At 39.9% G+C, this 20,518-nt stretch overlaps 1 protein-coding gene across 2 annotated transcripts in view; it reads right to left on the reverse strand.

Moving 5' to 3' along the window:
• Window positions 1-18,585, reverse strand: part of dock8 (dedicator of cytokinesis 8) — a 59,409-nt gene extending 40,824 nt beyond the window's left edge. Inside the window, exons 1-5 of one of the 2 annotated variants that reach the window (XM_034871614.1) lie at window positions 18,316-18,585; window positions 6,814-6,913; window positions 2,447-2,622; window positions 1,615-1,686; window positions 946-1,054 (exon numbers count right to left, since the gene is read on the reverse strand). In XM_034871614.1, coding sequence (XP_034727505.1) covers window positions 946-1,054; window positions 1,615-1,686; window positions 2,447-2,622; window positions 6,814-6,913; window positions 18,316-18,368 — 510 coding nt within the window. In that variant the 5' untranslated portion in view covers window positions 18,369-18,585. Of the gene's footprint in view, window positions 1-945; window positions 1,055-1,614; window positions 1,687-2,446; window positions 2,623-4,730; window positions 5,009-6,813; window positions 6,914-18,315 lie in introns of those variants that run through there. The other variant, XM_034871615.1, reaches the window with a different exon arrangement.
• Between the last annotated feature and the right edge of the window lie 1,933 nt (window positions 18,586-20,518).

Consider the following 20,518-nt stretch of genomic DNA (forward strand, 5'->3'; position numbering starts at 1 on the left):
TGGAAAATGGCTGCAATGAAACAAAGAGTGAAAAATTTAAAGGGGTCTGAATACTTTCCGTACCCACTGTACGTTTTCCCAACCAGCCTATGGTCCCGCAGTGGCTAGAAATGGCAATAGGTGTAAACCGAGCCCGGGGTATCCTGCTCTGCCTTCGAGAAAATGAAAGCTCAGAAGGGCTAATTTGAAATCTTGCCCCATATGAGGTCAAAAGGGCCAAGGTTACTTCCCCTTAATCTGCTTTGCCCGCCCAGAGAATTTCTCTCCTCCTCAAAAGCTACAGACTCAGAAATGGCACGTACTAAGGAAAGTTCATATTGGGACTTGCTCTAGTGTCTGTAATTCTGCAACAAGGCTACATTTTTTGAAAAGAGACTTCAGATACAGTACTAGGGGACCGCTAAGGTCTATATAAAAGAGACTTCAGATTCAGTTTTAGGGGACCACTAAGGTCTATATAAAAGAGACTTCAGATACAGTACTAGGGAACCACTAAGGTCTATATAAAAGAGACTTCAGATACAGTATTAGGGGATCACTAAGGTCTATACAAAAGAGACTTCACATACAGTATTAGCGGAGCATTAAGGCCTATATAAAAGAGACTTCAGATACAGTATTAGGGGACCACTAAGGTCTATCAAAAAGCACCATGTCATGGGACTTTTAATACTTTAAATAATGCATCAGGTTGGAAGAAACCTTGGACAAGTGTAGAATCGCTTTTATTTCCAAGCAACAGTGGTTTGGCCACTGAAATACCCCTAATGAATCAAAACCAGAAATGTTATCTTGTGAATGGGAATCAAATCGATTCTGGAAATCAGTGACATAACCCGGCCCTAAAGGACAGGCCTGACAGAAGAAGGAAGAAGTGAAGAATTATACCAGTTTGGCAACACTGCACGCCACACTGCACAAGACCGGCTCTGAAGAAGGACTTACTGGCTTCTGCTGGTTGTCTGGCTCGACGTCGGACTCAAAAGTCTGTTTACGAAGGAGTTTGTGTAGGCCCACTCGCTCCGAATACGCACTCCAGCCATCGCCCTGGCACCTACACACACACACACACACACACACACACACACACACGTCAAAGACTCAGACAGCAGCACACAAAAACATTAAAAACAACATGCATGGCAACTGATACACCTCTGCACTTCTAATCAAACTAGATAACAAAAACAGAAGCCGTACACAACATACACACATACACGTCACAGTGTAGAGTGGGTATTGTACGTAAGTGTGTGTGTGGGATCCCAGTGTTTAAAGTTTATCAGGATCTCTCAGGCCTCTTGTTTCCTGTTTCACAGATACACACCTTCTCAGATAGTTACACCGGTTGCACAGTGTGACCGCTAAGGTACTAGTGAGGGCATGAGTTATGTTATTGCTATGATTTTGGTGGTCTTTGGATAAAATACCGCAGCTTGGACTACATTTGGTTTATTTCTAAATTGTAAACTCCAAAAATAGATGTAGTTTTGTAATTGTAAGGTATCCCTTAAGGTATCTATGTAAGACCGAACAGCAAGTGCAAGAGCTACACCACTCAGAGTCCTGAATATTCAGACTGTAACTGTTGTGTTTCTAAAGGAGACAATTTACCTTCTGGTGACCAAAAGCCACGGCTGAGTGTAACTCTTTACACAGTCTCTCACATGTAGATCCAACTCCAGTCTACAAAGAGAGAGACAAAGAGGATAAGAAGACACATATTATTATGGAGACACATGCAAACATTCACAGACAACTGAAACCATTACATTCCTCCGCTATCTTAATCTGTACTTCATGGTCAAGGTGCGGGACAAGAGAATGCTCTGAATAAACTAAGATGGCATGTGTTGACAGAATAACTTTGCACTGACAACACTGAAGACTACAGTATGTCCTGACAATGTAAGGACATACTGTAGTCTTATATAAGGTACTTATACTGCAACTGCAAATATTCTCCTAAAATCTATAAATACAAGCTAAAATATTTTAACTCTAAACACTTGATGTATGAGTAAGTTTAGTACTTCTACAACTCTTCAGCCATTTCTCTTTACTCCTTTTAAGTGTCTTTTGTAATATATTTCTATTTTTCTTTTTGTCAAGAAGCTTGTCGTACCTCAGATTTCTCAAGTTGCTAGATGTACAGTGTAGGGATTAACTTTCGTACATGGACTTGAAAAGTATCTTGGAATGCAAGTGTAATGTTTTTATGTGCAACTTTTACATTAAGCAATCTGCCAAAAACTTTCGAGAAGATAGATTTTGTAGTTGAATGTTTTAACTCACAGCAAGGTGCTGGCTATGGAGTGAAATATCGTCTGGAACTATTTGTATATATTTTCTTCTAACAGCTTGCCAATTTCATTTCAGGGAGGATTCTTTTTAGACTGAATGTGTGGTTTCCTCTGTGGTCAATGTCAGACATCCTGTGACCCACCCATCTATAGGGACAGAGTGCCGAACAGTGCGACACTCCTTCTCCACCTGCTCCACCTTCAGGTCATCGTCAGGGAAGTCTCCAAGTTCCTGCATCAGGGCCGTGTCTCCACTTCTTAATTGTGACATCAGGAACTCCTCCAAGTCTAAGGGCTCCACTGCTTCATACGACTGAGGCTGCAGAATGAATGGATGAAGTAAGCAAAGAATTAGGACACATAGTTCTAAATATCATGAAATGAAGAAAATAGGTTAAGTATTGTTTGCTAAAGGGACATTTAAGGATCCTTACAGGGTTAGGTGGATAACCACAAGAACTTCCTAAGGTAAATTGTATTTATATGCAAGGAAAGCATTAATGTAAATCATACAGAGAGATTGCCTCGGAACTGTCAGAGAAAGATTTGTGAGAAAAATAATAAGGAACTTTGGAAGATACAAAAAGAAAAAATTACGAAAGATGAATTCTTTGTAAAAAAGTGACTGATGAGTTTGTAAAGTCCACAGAGAAGTGCTGAAAAAAACAGAAAATAAGGTGGGACCAGACATTTAATAAAAAAAGAATTGATGCTATTTTCTGATACCTCATACCTGGAGAGGAACAAAAGATTTGGAGCACATACATAAATATAAACTGGCCTGTGTAACATAGAAAGGACATTTCTTGTGTGAACCTATTTTTGGACAGAAACTCTCCAGAGATCCAGCAGATCAAAAGCAAAGCTGGAATCACTTTCATGTACAGTGCAAACGGGCTGAAACTTTCATTTGAGTCTTGGAATCAGTACATATTGTTCAAATCATAAATCAGTCCACACAATGAGACAAAATCCCACTGGCAGAGAAAAAATAGATTTCACGGGGGGGAAAAAACCACAACTGATGAGATAACACGTCCCTTTTGTGGAGAAAGCCGGGCACCACAAAAACGACCTGGGAACTTTCATCGAGCAGGTGTTTTTTTTTTTTTTTTTAGAAAAGAGGCAGCAAACTGGGCAGACCTCCAATCTGATTACAGTAGGCAGGCGGTTGCAGATGTGAGCAAAAGCTTGGAAAAAAACACATTATCATACTGAGAGATTTCTCAATAATTAATAATAGTCTTCTCGTAGTCTCTAGGAAACTACTAGAACTGTTGGGTCCTTTTAAATTCTGGAGTGTGGTCTAGACCTACTCTATCTGTAAAGTGTCTTGAGATAACTCTTGTTATGAATTGATACTATAAATAAAATTGAATTGAATTGAAATTGAATACAATGCACACAGTTCAGAGAGAAAATGTCCCTGAGTACTATCCAAAAACATTTAAGATTTTCATGTGAGCAAAAGTGTGTGTGCAGGGAACAGAAAAAAGAAAAATACAGCGCACAGTCAGGCGCTGGCATACACACTAACAGATAATAATACATACACAGAAGATGTAGAGATAACTGCAGAAACAAGGTGAGTCAGTGCTGTGACCAACTTTTCGAAGGAGAGCAAATTCCATTTCCCTTCAGACGTGTTTTTGCACATCAATCCACCCTAAAGGATCATTTTCTCTGCTCAAGAGCACATTGTACCACATGGGTTGGTATTAGCATGCAACACAAGAACAAACCACACACAGACAGCCAGCTAGAACAAGTATATCATTATAATGTTAAATGGCAGGTCTATAGTATAGAAGAAACCTTCAACTCCTTCTCATTTCTATAGTGGAGGCGTTAACTTCAACAATGGCAGCATTCTCTACATGGGCATTTCGCTGGCTCTCTGTCTCAAAGTGGCATGGCCTCCTTTTGTTGCTTAGTATGGAGGCTAACAAAAAACAAATTAATGCAAATAAATGTATTCCTGACTGTGATCAGCATCTGCTGTTCTGTGGAGTGATGAGATAAGCTAGCAAGAAACTACCCCTCCTTACCAAATCGACAGCCAGACGGCCGTAAAAGTGATGCCTTTGCAACTATTCATTAGAGTGGAGATTGTTTTTAACTGCAGGAAGCATTGCAATCTACAATTATGAAGTTTTTTTGTAATTACACATTTCTAAAGCCAATAACTGTTATATAAATGACTATAGAAGCCTTCTTTAAGTAGCATCCATCCATCTACCAACATCTCAATGTATATTGGCAAACATGAGCAGGGACGGACAACGGACATGTAAAGAAGTCACGGCAAACAATGCTCTTACGAAATACAGCCACATTTAACCTGAATCACACTATTTAAGACAATCAAGTTTACCAATAATCTCATTCTAAAGGACAGCTGTGTTTGTACAGAGACTGGAGACTTACCGTGCTGAGAACTGTACCATAAAAAGGAAGCGTACAAAATGGCGCACTCCGGATATAGGAACCTACAGCGGAGTACGACGCTGAGGGTTTTTTGTTGAATCTAAGCCACAACGCAGTGCACAGATCCTCTTTAAATTGATCCTCATATTCCTAGAAGCTAAGAACTCCAGTAGGTCTGAGAGGGGAAAACCAGCATTACCAAAAGTGGAAGCAGGGTTTTTAGCTAATCAAAATGAATGTTTAAGTTAAGCCTGATCTTTTAAACCAGCAAGATGTTTTGACTGATGTTTTGAGCGTTCAGGCAAAGTGTATTGCAGTTTAGAGTTGAGAGAGAGAGAAACCACAAGATTTTAGAGGAAGTGACATCACGCAAGGCGTCCCTCCATCAACCGGTGTTTCAACAGACAGGAACAGAAACTACAGACACACACGCACACGTGCATGGTGCTTATGGACACAAACACACACACACACACACACACACACACACACAGGCGCTGCACATATGCTCAAAAACACATGCAGCTTTTCCTCTTAATCTCTCAATTTGTATATTAAATTTACAACAGGGATCACTCACCATTCCTCATATTTAGGCACTAAAAACAGTAGGAGAGTAATAGAGAGGGAGAACTGTGATAATCAACAAAGTGATCCGCGTCACAACTGCAACAACAAACATCCCTTCCTCACCCGTTGCCTGGATGCAACTGCTGAATAATGTTAAACTATCATCCCGGGAGATTATAGTATTAAAACCCCACTCCTGCATCCCAAATCCCACCATATTAAAGATTTGCTTGTATAAGCTGCAAGGTAGGCAGGCCCCATCCAGTGCCTATCGTTAGCCAAGGCACTGACCCATTTCCCAAGCAGGTTAGAGATTAGCCGTGTTGCATGCTACAAGCTGGGGTGGGATGGACGGTCCAAGTACTCCTCCTCAAACCCTGTCAGCTGACGAGCTCAAGGATCATCACTGGCTAAGTATCAAAGGGCTTCAGCTCAGTTAGTCATGCACTGAGATACTGTATGGCAGGAGACTTAGTGCCTGAGAGCTTAAGGGAACTTTACAATTGAGAAAACGAGAGCGACGTAGGGCGGTAGAGACAGAAATATAAGAAAGCAGGACAACTGACAACAGGAAACGTGAGTCTGGGAGGCAGAGAAGGGTTCAGAGGGTACCACAGAGAGACTAGGAGTGCAGTGGGAACAAATCCCTGCAAAGGATTACTGTGCATCATCCTGTCTGCTTGCTTGAGAATGCAGGAATCACTCTAGCTGTTTGACAGGCCTCATCTGAGGCAAGAAAACAACCTCAAACTGAGGATACTAGGTTTTCTAAACCACGATAAATCAAAGAACAGGCAGTGTCAGCCCGGATTCAACAGAAGCATGTTAAGCCGTGACTAAGTTCTCATCTCAGCTATTGTAAGAGAAAGAAAAGATTCTACTTTTTCAGAAATGCAGGCAGCTGTTTTTTGCAAAAAGAGTCACTTATGTTATGGGAGACATTTCTATGAATCAAAATATAATTGTCGAGACTACACACCACATTAAGTTAGACGTTCTCAGCACTAATGACAGTAAAGAGGATGTGAAGAAGATATGCTTATAACCCTTTGATGATGTAGGCATAAACACTAAGGCCTTGTGAGTGCAGTATTAGAGGAAACCACTCCACTGACCTTCTTTTCACAGAATTTCTCCTCACTAAGCTAACATCACTAGTATTAAGTGAAGCAGCATTATATAACCAGCATTCATTTTTAGTCTGCTTACATTTCCTAAACCCACTTTTCATGTTTTCACTTCATAAAAAATGTAATTTTTGTCATTTGAAAATGTTGCTGCATTTTAACATTATTTAAATTAAAAATGTCCCACATTGATTCTTTTCCTTGCTGAAACTTGCCTGCAGCTAGTGGCACATGACAGCTCAAATGCAAATAACTAGAAACCCTTTTTTTCTAGGCAGCTGTGAGTCAAACAAAAATACATATCCTGGATAATGTGACAAATACCTGCCAGGTAAAAAATGACTGAATTCCAAAAGCCAATGTATCTTTTTATAAAGGGAACTCACCACAGTTAGGTACACTGAGGCCGAAGCGTTGGAGTTGGTTCGGCTGTGTTGAGAGATATAGTTCCCATTGAACTGTCGTCTGATCTCTGCGGAAGAGTGCCTGGAACATAACACATACATATCCATAAGGTTTTGTGTTCAGGAACCAGAGGATAATAGTTAAATAACATGATAATTAATAAAAAGTATTAAAAAGTAGACAAGTGTATCATATTTGTGGGTTTGTGATTTAATATCAAGAGATGCAACAGCAATTCTACCATTGTTCCTACTTGGATTAGTTTGAATTGGTCAGCCATGGTGATTCCATTCAAACTATTGTTAGCGCTCTACAGAAGCACATCTCTAATGGCTGTGTAAAGGCTTTGTCAGGCTGGCAGCCATGCAGACAGAGGAGTAATTATGGTGTCCTGATTTAAGGATCAGACTCAGCAGGAAATCAACATGACATAGGACTGGAGTAGTATTCAAATATTTTGGGTAGTTGGGTAGGATATGCATGTGTCTGTGTGTGTGTTTCCCAGTAGCCCTCTCCAAAAAGAAGGGAGAACACTGGATGACAAGAACAAAGCCAGTGTCCCAGTTTGTTGCCCACATTTCAGCTCTTTGCGACGCTGAGCTAATGCACTGCCTATTTCTTTGTAATTAATTTACCCTATCGTTTGAGCCGTACCAAACCTAACACAATGCCTGCTTTATTCACTGCAGTTCAGTGATGAAACCCCAGTTTTGTGTGTAAAAGTCTGTGTATGTCTGTTTACTATTTGTGTTCAAATTGCTCATATTTGGATGCATTTCTGCACGTGCAAGTGTCAAAACCAAGTTTACTGTAACATTGCCACACAGGGGAGATTTAGAGGGCAAAGTCTTAAGTAAATGGGTCACATCCCTGACTGCATTCCCTGTGGTCAATCCCATGAGTCTATTAAGTCCCCATAGCTATTGTTACGACAGCCTTGTTACTAATTACCACCACAAACCAATAAACACCCGCGCGGAAACCCAGCATGTCAAAACCACTGAGGCTGCAGAGTCATGAAGCTTGTAAAGTCTGTGAGACAGCTTCATGCAGACATCTAAAAACGAAATATCATTAATGTAACAACTCTGAATCATCAAACCTGTTTGCTTTTCATAGATGCTGCTTAACATGCCATGTCCACACATAAAAATACAGAACTCTCTTTATGAGTCTGGCATTCTAGCACATGTTAACGCCCCTCCTGTCAATAACATAACTTGCTGAGTCAATACAATAAGTGAACACCAGGAATGGTTAAGGCATGGGTGGGAGAGCAGTAAACAAATACACACAATGAGCAAAGTCCAGAAGAGCAGCACCATTTTATTTAAAACACACAGCTGCCCACAGTCATTTCAAATGTATTACAGAAATACATGGCTGCAAGCCTATTATCAACTTTTGTTATATTAACTGTTCTGTTACTGCCACTGTTAACCTAAACAGTTCACAACATGCAGTATATGTAACCTCAGCCTGAAGGAGCGGTGCAGGTGTGTACACACATATTGTCACATCTAAAAGCAGCTTATTACAACCACAATCATCCACTAAGCAGATTTATTAAAGCAGTATGTATAAAACAGCACTTGCCTGCACCTGCACGTTAACAACCTAAATTCTCAACAAACTATAGCTGGGCAATATGGAGAAACTAGAGACCAATAAATCAATATTGCAGCTATATTGTAGGGCTGACTATTTGCTTTCACAAAATATTTACACAATGATATTTTTGGTAAATAATTATCAGTAATGTGGATATAATGACTAAGTGGTTGAAGCCAAATGATAGAACAGTCTGGTAAGACCAGGAAAAGACAACACTTATGTCAAATACGCTATCCAAAATACATATCTAGTTGTGTATATCAATATATATATATATATATATATATATATATATATATATATATATATATATATATATATATATATATATATATATATATACATATAATATAATATTGATATAATGCCAAGCCCTACTGCAAACCTCCACGTCTAAAAGGAATGTAATGAGATGCTCCTTGTAATGCAATGTGTCAATTGTCAAATCCCATAAGCCAATGGAGTTTAAAGGGGCTGTAGGCAAGAAACTAAAGCTCCAGGAAGTCTTACGTCAACACAAGAAATGATACTCATGGCATCACCTCACCAGGTATCTGAAGAGGAGTAATTGAAAGGCCAGAGTTCTGACTTCTGCCTCAGACATCTCCAGTTTGGTCATATTGGTTTTAGCATGTTTCACTTGGAAATGAGAATGGCTACTGCTGAGATGTATGTGATTCTAATGTTATAAACAGTGGGGCAAGAAAGTTTGGGCACCTCCAGGTAAAAATTTGTATTAATGTGCATAAAGAAGCCAAGAAAAGATGGAAAAATCTCCAAAAAGCATCTAATGACAGATTTAACATTAATATATGTCACAAAAAGTTAGATTTTATTTCCATCATTTACGCTTTCAAAATAACAGAAAACAAAAAATTGGCGTCTGCAAAAGTTTGGGCACCCTGCAGAGTTAATACCCTGTACTGCCCCCTTTGGCAAGTATCACAGCTGGAAACGCTTCTTGTAGCCAGCCAAGAGTCTTTAAATTCTTGTGTGTGGTATCTTTGCCCATTCTTCCTTCCAAAAGTCTTTCTTTTTTGAGATTTTTGGGCTGTCTGTCACGCACTGCTTTTAAGGTCTATCCATACATTGTCAATTATGTTGAGGTCAGGAGATTGTGAAGGCCATGGCAAAACCTTCAGTTTATGCCTCTTGATGTAATTTAGATTATGTCTCTCACAGTGGACATGCATATATATATCCTGCTTTATAAGGGTCAACTATTTTCAGCTTCAGTTTTCTAGACAACTGCTTAGAAGAACCCATGGTGCAGATTATTGGGTCTGGGCATTTAAAACCTTAAGATTGACATCACCTGGTTTTTCGAGATGATTGAGAACAATCCATGATCCAAGCATGTTAAAAACTCAGGGTGCTGCAGGGTGCCCAAACCTTTTCAGATGCCATTTTTTTGTTTTCTGTTATTTTGAAAGTGTAAATAATGGAAATGAAATCTTAATTTGTGTGACATATACAAATGTCTAAACTGTCATTTGATGCCTTTTGGAGATTTTTCCATCTTTTCTTGGCTTCTTCATGCAAATTTATACAAATTTGTACATGGGGTGCCCGAACATTCGAGCCACACTGTACTTATGAAAACAAAAATGGCTATTTTTGCTCAAAGTCAGATTGTCTGGTGGGTGTATTAAGCTTGCACCCAGTGCAATTTAAACCCTGTAAAACCTTCTCATAACTTGACTTCAAAAGAATCATGCCCTACCCTGTGTGCAGACTGAGCCGACAGCCACTCACACTAACATGTGCCCTCCTTCTATATCTTTTATTGGCAGTTTTGAGACAAAGTTCAGGCATACAAACCCAGAACATACGTTACATAAAGTAGTATTTGTATTAGAGTCCGACCAATATATCGGCAGCATTTCCTGATCTATCGGTCTCTGCATTTATAATTTAAAAAAAATCATAATCATTTATGATGACAAATAAATGATACTGATAAATTAATATTTAAAAAATAAAAACGGACAGTCAACCATGTATACTAATGTATACTTTATTATTCCCACATTGGGAAATTACAACACACATTCTGTTTGTTCACTTGCATACAATGACACACATTCAGAACTACATAAATAAAAAGACCAGTCAAGTAAAAACATTATTTTAACTAGAACACAAGAAAGAAAGAAAAACAGCTTGTCCCAGCACAAAGCATCTGTCATTCTCTTTATCAGGCCTGTGTCTTGGCATCCTTTTTGACATAAAACCAAAGCTACTCTTTTCAGAAAAACAATAAGCAAAGCTTTGGATTTTGGTGATTCTGGTCAAATGATTGAAAAAGCAGCTTGTGTCATAAGCCTGGTATAAAGCAAAGCAATGTATTGATACTACTATTTTTTACTGAAACCACTAAAACTGAACAATCTCATTTTCTCAAATCTCATAATGGCTCAATCCGGAGATTTAAAAGTTGACACATACGGTATATGCTGTCAACAATGCCTGATATGCTTTTATCTGATAGAACAACGGTCATGGGCATGATGAATAGAAGTCAAGAAGACTGAAAAAGGCATGGTTTAGTAAAACATATAGTAACAAACAGCTCTTATTATTACGGTTGACTGCTTTGGTCTTGAAAGCAGCTCTGTGGTTGGTGTGCTTCATCAGGGCACAGGGTCTTTAGATCTGACATCTCCGAGAATGACCATAGTGGCATTCCCCAAAAGGCATATTCTTCAACACCACTCTTTCAGTGTGATGTTATCCTAAAATAAAATGTGAGCAGACCCAGCACCAGCAAATCTGTGTAGACTTCAACACGTTTGAGCAATGGATAAGGTTTCCCAAACATCTTAAACGTACAGTTCAAATAATTGCGTAGGAATTTAGCTTAGCCTATAAGCACAGTGGGCATCATAATATCAATGTATCTTGTTGTTATGGTTGTTGTCCAAAACAATCCAGAATCCTTTACTGGCAGTGCAGCCACTGCAATTACATCAGCATCTTGGTCACTCGGAAGGTCAATCTTTATTCCTACATAGTGTAATAATGTAGTGTATCACTGAAATAAACTTCAAAGAGGTAACCCATGGTTTCACAATAAGGCCGGGGTAGGGGTGGAATCTATATATACTGGAATCAGTACACATATATGTAAAAAAAAAAAAAAAAAAATCCCCCTCTCACCCCACTGGGGGTGGCAGTAGCTCAGTCCATAGGGAGTTGGTTTGGGAACCGGAGGGTCACTGGTTCAAATCCCCGTATGGACCCAAAAAGTTGGGAGCGTGGATTGGTGGCTGGAGAGATGCCAGTTCACCTCCTGGGCACTGCCAGGTGCTCTTGAGCAAGGCACCGTACCCCCCCGACCGCTCAGGGCGCTGGTTCAGCTGGCAGCCCACTCACTCTGACATCTCTTCATGTATAGTGCATGTATAGGTCCTGAGCATGTGTGTGTATTTCAGGCCTGTGTGTGAGTACTAACAAAAAGTGTGTACACAGAGTGTAGTGCAGTAATTTCCCCATTGGGGACTAATAAACAAATTATCTTATCTTATTATCTTGTGGGGTGGTATGTGTCATCCTCAAGCTCGGGTCCTCTGCCAGAGGCCTGGGAGTTTGAGGGTTTTGCGCAGTATCTTCGCTGTTCCTAGGACTGCACTCTTCTGGACAGAGAGCTCTGATGTTTTACCTGGAATCTGCAGTAGCCACTCTCCCAGTTTGGGGGTCACAGCCCCCAGTGCTCCGATTACCACTGGCACCACTGTTGCTCTTACTTTCCACATCTTTTCTAGCTCCTCTTCCAGCCCTTGGTATTTCTCAAGCGTCTCGTGTTCCTTCTTCTTGATGTTGCGGTCGCTTGGGATTGCCACACCTATCACTACTGCCTTCTTCTGCTGTTAGTCGATCAACACGATGTCTGGTTGTTTAGCCATCACCAGTTTGTCAGTCTGGATCTTGAAGTACCCACAGGATCTTAGCATTCTTGACTACCTTAGGAGGTGTCTTCCATTTTGACCTTGGGACTTCCAGCCCATATTCGTGGCAGATGTTCCTGTACACTATGACAGCTACCTGGTTATTGGCGTTCCGTGTACGCACTTCCTGCCTTTAAATAGGGACATCAAAATATTTACACGATGAGGTTTTAATAAATTATCGTCAGTAATATGTACACTAAGTGGGCCAAGGTAAATGATAGAACAGTTACAACAGTCTGGTAAATTCAGAAAATGACATCGGTTTACTGTAATGCAGCCTTTAAAACCATATGACATATTACGATATTATGATATACAAAATCTAAGACGATATCTAGTCTCATATCACAATATCGATATAATATCAATATATTGCCCAGCTCTAGTTTTAAGGTATCCAAGCTACCACATCAGTGAATGTGTTGTCTGTTTTCCTGTGCAACCTGATATCTCTGAGTAACCGGATTTCAGTTTTTTTGTGGTGGTCAGCACGTTATTTTAAACTAATGTATTTCAATGGGGAGCATCTTTTGTGATCAAAGCACGACTACGGTAGCGAGTCGAAAAGCCAGAAATCAGCGTAGGGAGGTTGGTTGGGGTGGTGGACGGGTCAAACAAAAGGACTTTCACCCCAGAGACAACTGATCGTCTCCAACATGTGATATTTCCTTTGCCCTTGTTCTTTTCCTAAACCCAGCTTCTGTATAGATGCTTCCCATTACGTGCTGACCACCATGAAAAAAAACTAGATAAACGTGTCCGTGTACACAAATCAATAGATTAAAAATGACGAGACCATCTCACGAACTGCCGTGAGACCGTGTTGTAATTTCTTGTGTGAATGTAACTGATTGTCGCTATTTAACATGCTCTGAGCAAAGGCTTTGAGATCAAGGTAAATTACTACAAATCAACTGCAAAATGTCAATAGATGCTCCCGCTGTGGGATTGGATAATTGGACATTTGAATTGCCATTAATAGAGCATTTTCAAAGCAGAACACAATATCCTAATGCCAATAACTGCAAGTTTCCTTTGTTTTTCCACGAGATAGAATTAGAATAGGTTATCAACACTGATGAGGATGGCACTCTTTAAACAGCTGCTACCGGGGAGTCATGGGAGAGCCATAATTAAAAACTGACAGAAGACTCCAGCTATAAAACAGGGCTATGACACACCGATAAAACAAATAAACACTCAACACAATTGTTGGCACTATTATCCTGTTTGTATAAGAGCTTTTTAATGTATATAATAAATCATATGATGCACATCAATTACAGCAACTACAGCATTACTATGTCATATCACCGCACTGATTAGTATAATTATTCATAAAAAATGTATTTTTGGATGATAACTTATTTCATTATTTTAATTGTTACTAGGTAACAAAGCAATTTAGGAGGGGAAAATAACATTAGATTAACCAAACTTTAATAGTTATCAGCTGTAAAATGGGAATATATATCTGGTTTCCTTCACAGATCAATGGTTATGATATTGTGATCATAACCATGGATCTTGTGTCCACTGTGCTAATTAGAGCATATTGTATGAGCAAGGGAACACATCGTCTCTTATTCAAAGACAATAAAACATGGCAGATGGCCAAAAATGTTTCAGAACTCATCAGAAAAAAATAACATTTGATAAAGCAGCTTTGTGTGTGACCCAATTATTATTTATTCATAGTATTTATGAGCTGTCAAAACATACCTCTAATCAGTGATGCTGTTTATGCAACTTTAACTTTAATGTGAATATGATCAGCTGCCTGCTAAACAGATTCTGAGGTCTCAAGACTCACACCAAAAGGTAAAAAATCTCATTGTTGGTTCCAGAGTGAAAGCCCTTTAACACCCCCTCCCTATAGAAAGAGCTTGGCCCCTTTTTGTAACTGCATGCTGTCAATGGCAGGCCTGCACTTGCTGTGTGTGCATATGGTGCGTTCCTGTCAGCATGTCTGGAATCATTGACACTGCTCTACAACTGGAGTTGCAATGCTTTTCACATTTACATTTCATAATAACACACACCGCCCCTCGCAGATAGAAAGATGTATAATTTTAATCATGATTATCTGCATTTACTCCTCGGGACGTGACTCCCATGGCCAGACATGCTGCTCAGCCAGATACTCTAATTATCCTTATTATTATTATTAAGGGTGCTCTAAGCAATGTTGGGTGACTTTACTTCTTGTTGACGTCAGAAGTATTTTGGCCATTTCTTAGGTTAATCTTGATCAGTTGAAAACGCATCTTGTTGTCCTGTAAGGGCCCTGTTCATGTTGCACAGAAATTTTTTTTAGGGCCCGAGCATTGAAGTGCAAAGGCACCAACGGTGTCCTAGCACAAAGGGCAAGAAACCTATTGTTTTTGTTAGGATTATTATTATTATTCCGCACCGTCTTTCTCATTGTTGAGGGTGTTAGCATGCGGGAAAACTTACAAAAACTTGCACACACGTCAGACCTATGGAAAATCAAAAAGTTGTGTAGTGACTGGTCTCGGGTGTTGCCAGGGGGCTCCATAGCGCCCCTAATGTGCACTCTGAATTCAACAAAAGAAATAATTTATCATACTAGCTTTTGAGGGAATAGTTGCATCATCTGGAACTCTATCAAGCTCTTTTTAGAAGAAGAAAAAAAATATTTTACGATATGCCAATTTTTGGCCATACCTATAAGCGGGCTCCATATCGCCCCTAATGCGTTGAAAGTACACACATATTTATGAAAATCAAGATTGATGTAAAAAAAAAATGTAAAGAAAATTCTCCTTTAAGTCAAGCCATTAGAGGTGGGTGGCTCCTTTAGCTTTTCCCTTCTGCTTTCTCAAATAAGTCATTTCTTCCTCAGCTGAGCCAAAAAGAAACACAGGAAAACAGAGAGTGGCGTACATGCCAAGAGGAGGAAAGGAGACCAAAGGGATGCCCTCACTGTGTGTCTCATACTATCATATGTCTCCAGACTTAATGGGTCTTACTGCTATCAGCATCATCACTGCTCAGCTTCCTGTCAGAGGGAGGCACGCACAAACACAGCAGTCATTTAGCAAGACTAGGGTCACGGCAGCTCCAAGCAACAACAAAAAAGTGACAGAAAGATACTTAAAACACAACTTATAGCGGAGTTTGAATGCTTAAACCACAGGGCAAACCGTGTGTTAATTGGAAAGCTACATGTGTCTTTTTTGAAACCCAATCATCACTCAATGGCCCACCAACAGCCATGAGGCTTAACAGATGTCATTAACCTGAGCCCACAGGAAATCAGATGTAACTCAATCCGGACACCCCTGCCACTAAAGAGTATTGAACAACAGAGGCCCCACGTCCACAGCTGTCCTCACAACTGTTACCATATGCTATTAAGTAACATGTTCAGCTACCGTCAATCTTCTGTGCTACACTACTATGTTTTGCATTTTTGACTGATATCTTGTCACAGCTCTTTTCCATTCCCCTTTTAATGTGCTAATAAAGAAACACACATTTCCTGATTTAAAACTGCCATGACCAACAACAACAAAAAAAACGAAGTGAAACCGTAGCGACATAATGTCAACAGCGTGCAGGATTTCCTTTACATCCATCCTGATAGACAGAGGAACCACTCGCAAGCACATATAGAATACGTATGGGTGGATGAAATAACATTCCTTATTTAACCCTGAATTAACACCTCTACAAATATGAGACATATTAGTTTGTGTATGAATGAACAGGTTTTTCATCCTCCAACATATTGTGTACTTTAGTTTCAAATTGTGACCACTGTTCCTCTTTGTCCCTGCGGTTTGTTTGTGTCTGGCTTTTGTTGCCATGATTATCTAGGTTGTTTCCCCTTCTAGACAAAACCTGCAGTTTGTTTGACCCATGTATGCTGTTCTAGTGGCCTAGGTGTTTTAAGACGGGGACGATGTAATCACAATCTCAGCGGGTCTGGCCATGGGACCTTTGTTGCATATCATCCCTCCTCTCTCTCATTCCCTTCATTTCCTGTCCTTTTTCAACTAGCCACTATCATAATAAAGTCAAAAATACTTAAAATAATCACAAATGTTAAAGCACTGATTCTCAGATTTTTTTAATTGAACACTACCTGGTATTGGACCCAAAATGACACACATGAGTCCACCTCAGGGTCCATTTTCATGAGGTTTTGACATTATTTCTGTACCCAACATGTGCAGTATATTACACATTTTTAATTCAATGTTGCTGAGCCGAATACAAAAAAAAACGATTTATGTAAAAAACAAACATAATTCCCTTACTACAACTAACAAGAGTATGAGCAATCACTGTCAACTCATGTGAATTGTGTCTCTTGCATCATCACTTACTGGCTGTGCTGTTTTGCAACCACACATTTCACAACATCATGCTTTGCTACAGCACAGCATCTTCTAACCCCTCCGCTGGCTCATCACTAGATTCACGCTGTGACCCAAGATCCCTCACATCTCTCAGCAGCTGAGCTCAGCACAGCACAGCACAGCACAGCTCAGCACAGCACAGCACAGCACAGATCCAGGATTTCTCTTTGCTATTAAAAACAAGAGAATGGTGCATTTACCATTGTTGTGGATGGAGGATTTTACACTCACAAAAGAAAACATTAAAAACCAATTGGAATAAAGATGAAACGATCAGACATCCATTAGCAAATGTTGATTATCAATTAACCTCTTAAATCCTATATTTGCTGGTATTAGCTTTTCAAATGTGAGGATTTGCTGCCTTTCTCTGCTTTCTATAATTGTAAATTGAATAGCTGTTAGACTGCTGTTGGACAATTTCAAGATGTCATCTTGAGTACCAGGATATTATGATTTGTTTTTCTCCACTGTATTCTGAAATTGTATAGCCAAAACAAATAATTGTGAAAATAGCTAGCAGATTAATCAATAATTTAAAAAGATTGGAGCCCTACTTTAAATCCCTTTCAGAAACATTTTTGTATGACTGCATTAGTGGGGATTCATTAAAATCGCATGTGTAAGAAAATAATTCATTTTGTATTTGAATATTAATTCTCATCCAAGTCACAAAGCTTTAGATTTACTGTAAAAAGAGCATCGAAGGGGATTGAAGCAGTGCCTTTTGTCAATGAAAATAAATGTGAGGGTAAACAATTTGCCTCCTCATCATCCATCATCCTAAATTGGATCAAAACTAATCTCTCCACCTCCACAATGGGAATGAACCATCATGCACAGTTAAACTGCTGCAACAACACATATAATATCCCAAAAACCATTATGTTGGATGCTGGTGCATTGTAATCATAGGAAGTTGCTTATTAGTGCAAATATTTTTTTATGAGTCCTACTACAGACAAGGCACGGGGGACAATAGACTTCCATGTACATACTTCCTCCACACCTGGCCAGTGTCACAGCAGGAACTATGACCACATCCCTTACCCATTTATAGCAGCTCTAAGGACAGACCTTAGCACGGGAAATTATCATGTAACAAAATATAACAAACACTAGATATAGAATCAGCATCCACACAAGGAGGAAATGACTGATAAAATACAAATTGGTCAAGTCAGTGCAGTCTTCGTAGTGTCTCCACTTCTGAAGTTATGCAAATTACAAAACAACAAGAGAGACAATGTATCTGAATGTCACTATTACCAGAAGTTAACTGTCCTTTAATATTCCTTATGGGAAAGTTACAATTATTTTCCTCCAGGCTGTCTTTTCTCCGGGACAGAGTGAACTAACCTGCAGAATTAATATTCGTAACATGTGGCTGCCTGTCCCACTGTGGAAACCCCTCGAGCTGTCAAGACAGAGCTCGCACCCATGTCCCCGGGGAGGTACCAAGAGTTCACATTCACGCCTAAAACTAACCCTGACAGCAAAACAACCAGAACTAACCTACGGACATTTTTACCTGTTGATTTTAAGAGCGAAAGCCCGTCGCTCGGCGCTGTTCAGAGAAGCCATGTATGCGAGTCTGAAGTCCAGTTGAGCGGCGTTGGCTCTGTTGTTTTCCTTCGGTCTCTCGCCGCCTCGCTGCTCCCTTCGCGCCGCTACTTCTCCTCGCTACAGCTCAACTGTCACATCAACGCTCATCTTCGCTGTGACAACGGCCAGAAGCTTTCCTGGGTGGAAACTTCCGCATTTGATTACAGCAGTCCCGTCATGCGCCATGCGTCCCGTAGAGAGAGCGAGAAAGAGAGAGAGAGAGAGAGAGAGAGAGCGCGCGCGAGCGAGCGCGCGAGAGAGAGAGGCGCGAATGGCGGGAGGGGATGATGGGACAGGCTGGACACGTGCTCTCCCTCACTGCCGAGATAAGCTTAATGAGGGTTTACTTAACAAGCAGTCTCAGTTATTATCGCTCTCTCTCTCTCTCTCTCTCTCTCTCTCTCTCTCTCTCTCTCTCACTCTCTCTTCAATTAAATGTTGTTGCCGAAGCAGTTTACACTAAATGCACACATAGGCTAGTAGCCTACATACCACATTAACCCTTGTGTTGTCCTCCCAGGTCTGAAAAAGGAACAAAAATGTCACTTTTTTCCCTTTTTCAGACTTTATTTTAGTTTTCACTAACACCACCTTAGTACCACTAGCTTTACAGTACTCTATTGATGGTCAATAACCCTCAATTGTGTAGAATTATACCTAATATTTGAGTTAAAAAAGCAGAATGTAGGCTATTAATTATTTTGACTAATAGTTAAAATCGGAGGAATGTACAGGTTAGTTTAGTCATTAACGAAAGTGATCAGTTGTATTTGCATAGTACAATTGATCCATTTTTGTGGTATACTGCACTGATAGTCATCTAACCAACTAGATGGTTTAAGTGAGAGAGAAACCAAGTCCAGTATCCATTGAGTAGGCTACAAATGATTTCCTCATAGTAAAGTGTGAAACAAAGAAAAACAAAGTAAAAACAATTTAAAAAAATAACTTAAATTGTCTTAAAATTAGGCCTACATTTACTCTCTAATTGAAAATCAAAAGTTGAAGATAATGCTAATACTCACTCAAAAAAAACATAACTCTAGTCAGCAATGTTGTTAGAAAAAACTAGCCTACCAAAACAGATGTGTCCCACGTCACTCGAACGTCCCATCTCAGTTGCACATTGGACCATGATTGGCTTTCTAGTAATAAATTGGCTTACTAGCTAAAATATGCTTTTATAGTACATGTCTCAAAGTTATAAGGTGATCACAGACACTGTGATGTCATCAGGGTTTTCCCACCTCGGGCTTTAAGACAACACACATTTTTAACCAAAAACCTGGGCTCCAACCTGTTGGCATGGAGTGTGAAATACAGGTTTTACTGGTGAAGTCAGACATTTCTGCAGGGGTAATGTTATACGTGCTGTGGCATTGAGCCGGAAAGACAGGAAATACTTAGATAATTCTAAGCCATAGGTTACTCACATTATCTCTGCTCATAGAAAAGAGGTACAGCCTTGGCATGTCTTGTTCAACTTGTTGAGGACAAGCTTCCACCACAGGTGGGTCTATGCTTGGAAAGTTTCAGGAGAAGAAGTTGAAACAAGCATGTAAGGGCCATCTTCCTGATGTACGCCTAGATTTTTGTTGTTTCATCCTGAATAGTGACTCTGATGCTCACTAGTCCTCTGTCACCTTCCTTCTGCTTGGTGTACAGTCTCAGGGTGCTGGACTTGGGGTGAAACCCTCCATGCGTTGTGAGGAGCTTCCCTGTCTTGATATCAGTGGCTTCTATCGCTTCCTTAGGCCGGGTTATTTCCAGGTAGCTGGGTGTCTAATGACTGGTACTGCACACAGTGGCTTGAGAAAGTTTACACACCTATGCTTAAGTTGATTGAAAAGATAAATAAAAAAATCATCTTTTGGAAATTGATCCTAATGCCTTGATTCAAAATCTTTGAAAATCCAACCTTTTAAGAACACCAATTTTCTTTCTGAATGAATACTGCGTTGTAAATAAATACATTTTATACCTTAAAATACAGGGGGTATAAGTATACACACCCCTGTGTTAAATTCCCATAGAGGAATTATTTTTAAAGGCCAATTATTTCATGGATCCAGGATACTATGCATCCTGATAAAGTTCCCTTGGCCTTTGGAATTAACCCCCCCCCCCCC

Source organism: Etheostoma cragini, chromosome 5 (genome assembly GCF_013103735.1).
Source record: "Etheostoma cragini isolate CJK2018 chromosome 5, CSU_Ecrag_1.0, whole genome shotgun sequence".
In the NCBI taxonomy this organism is placed as follows: domain Eukaryota; kingdom Metazoa; phylum Chordata; class Actinopteri; order Perciformes; family Percidae; genus Etheostoma; species Etheostoma cragini.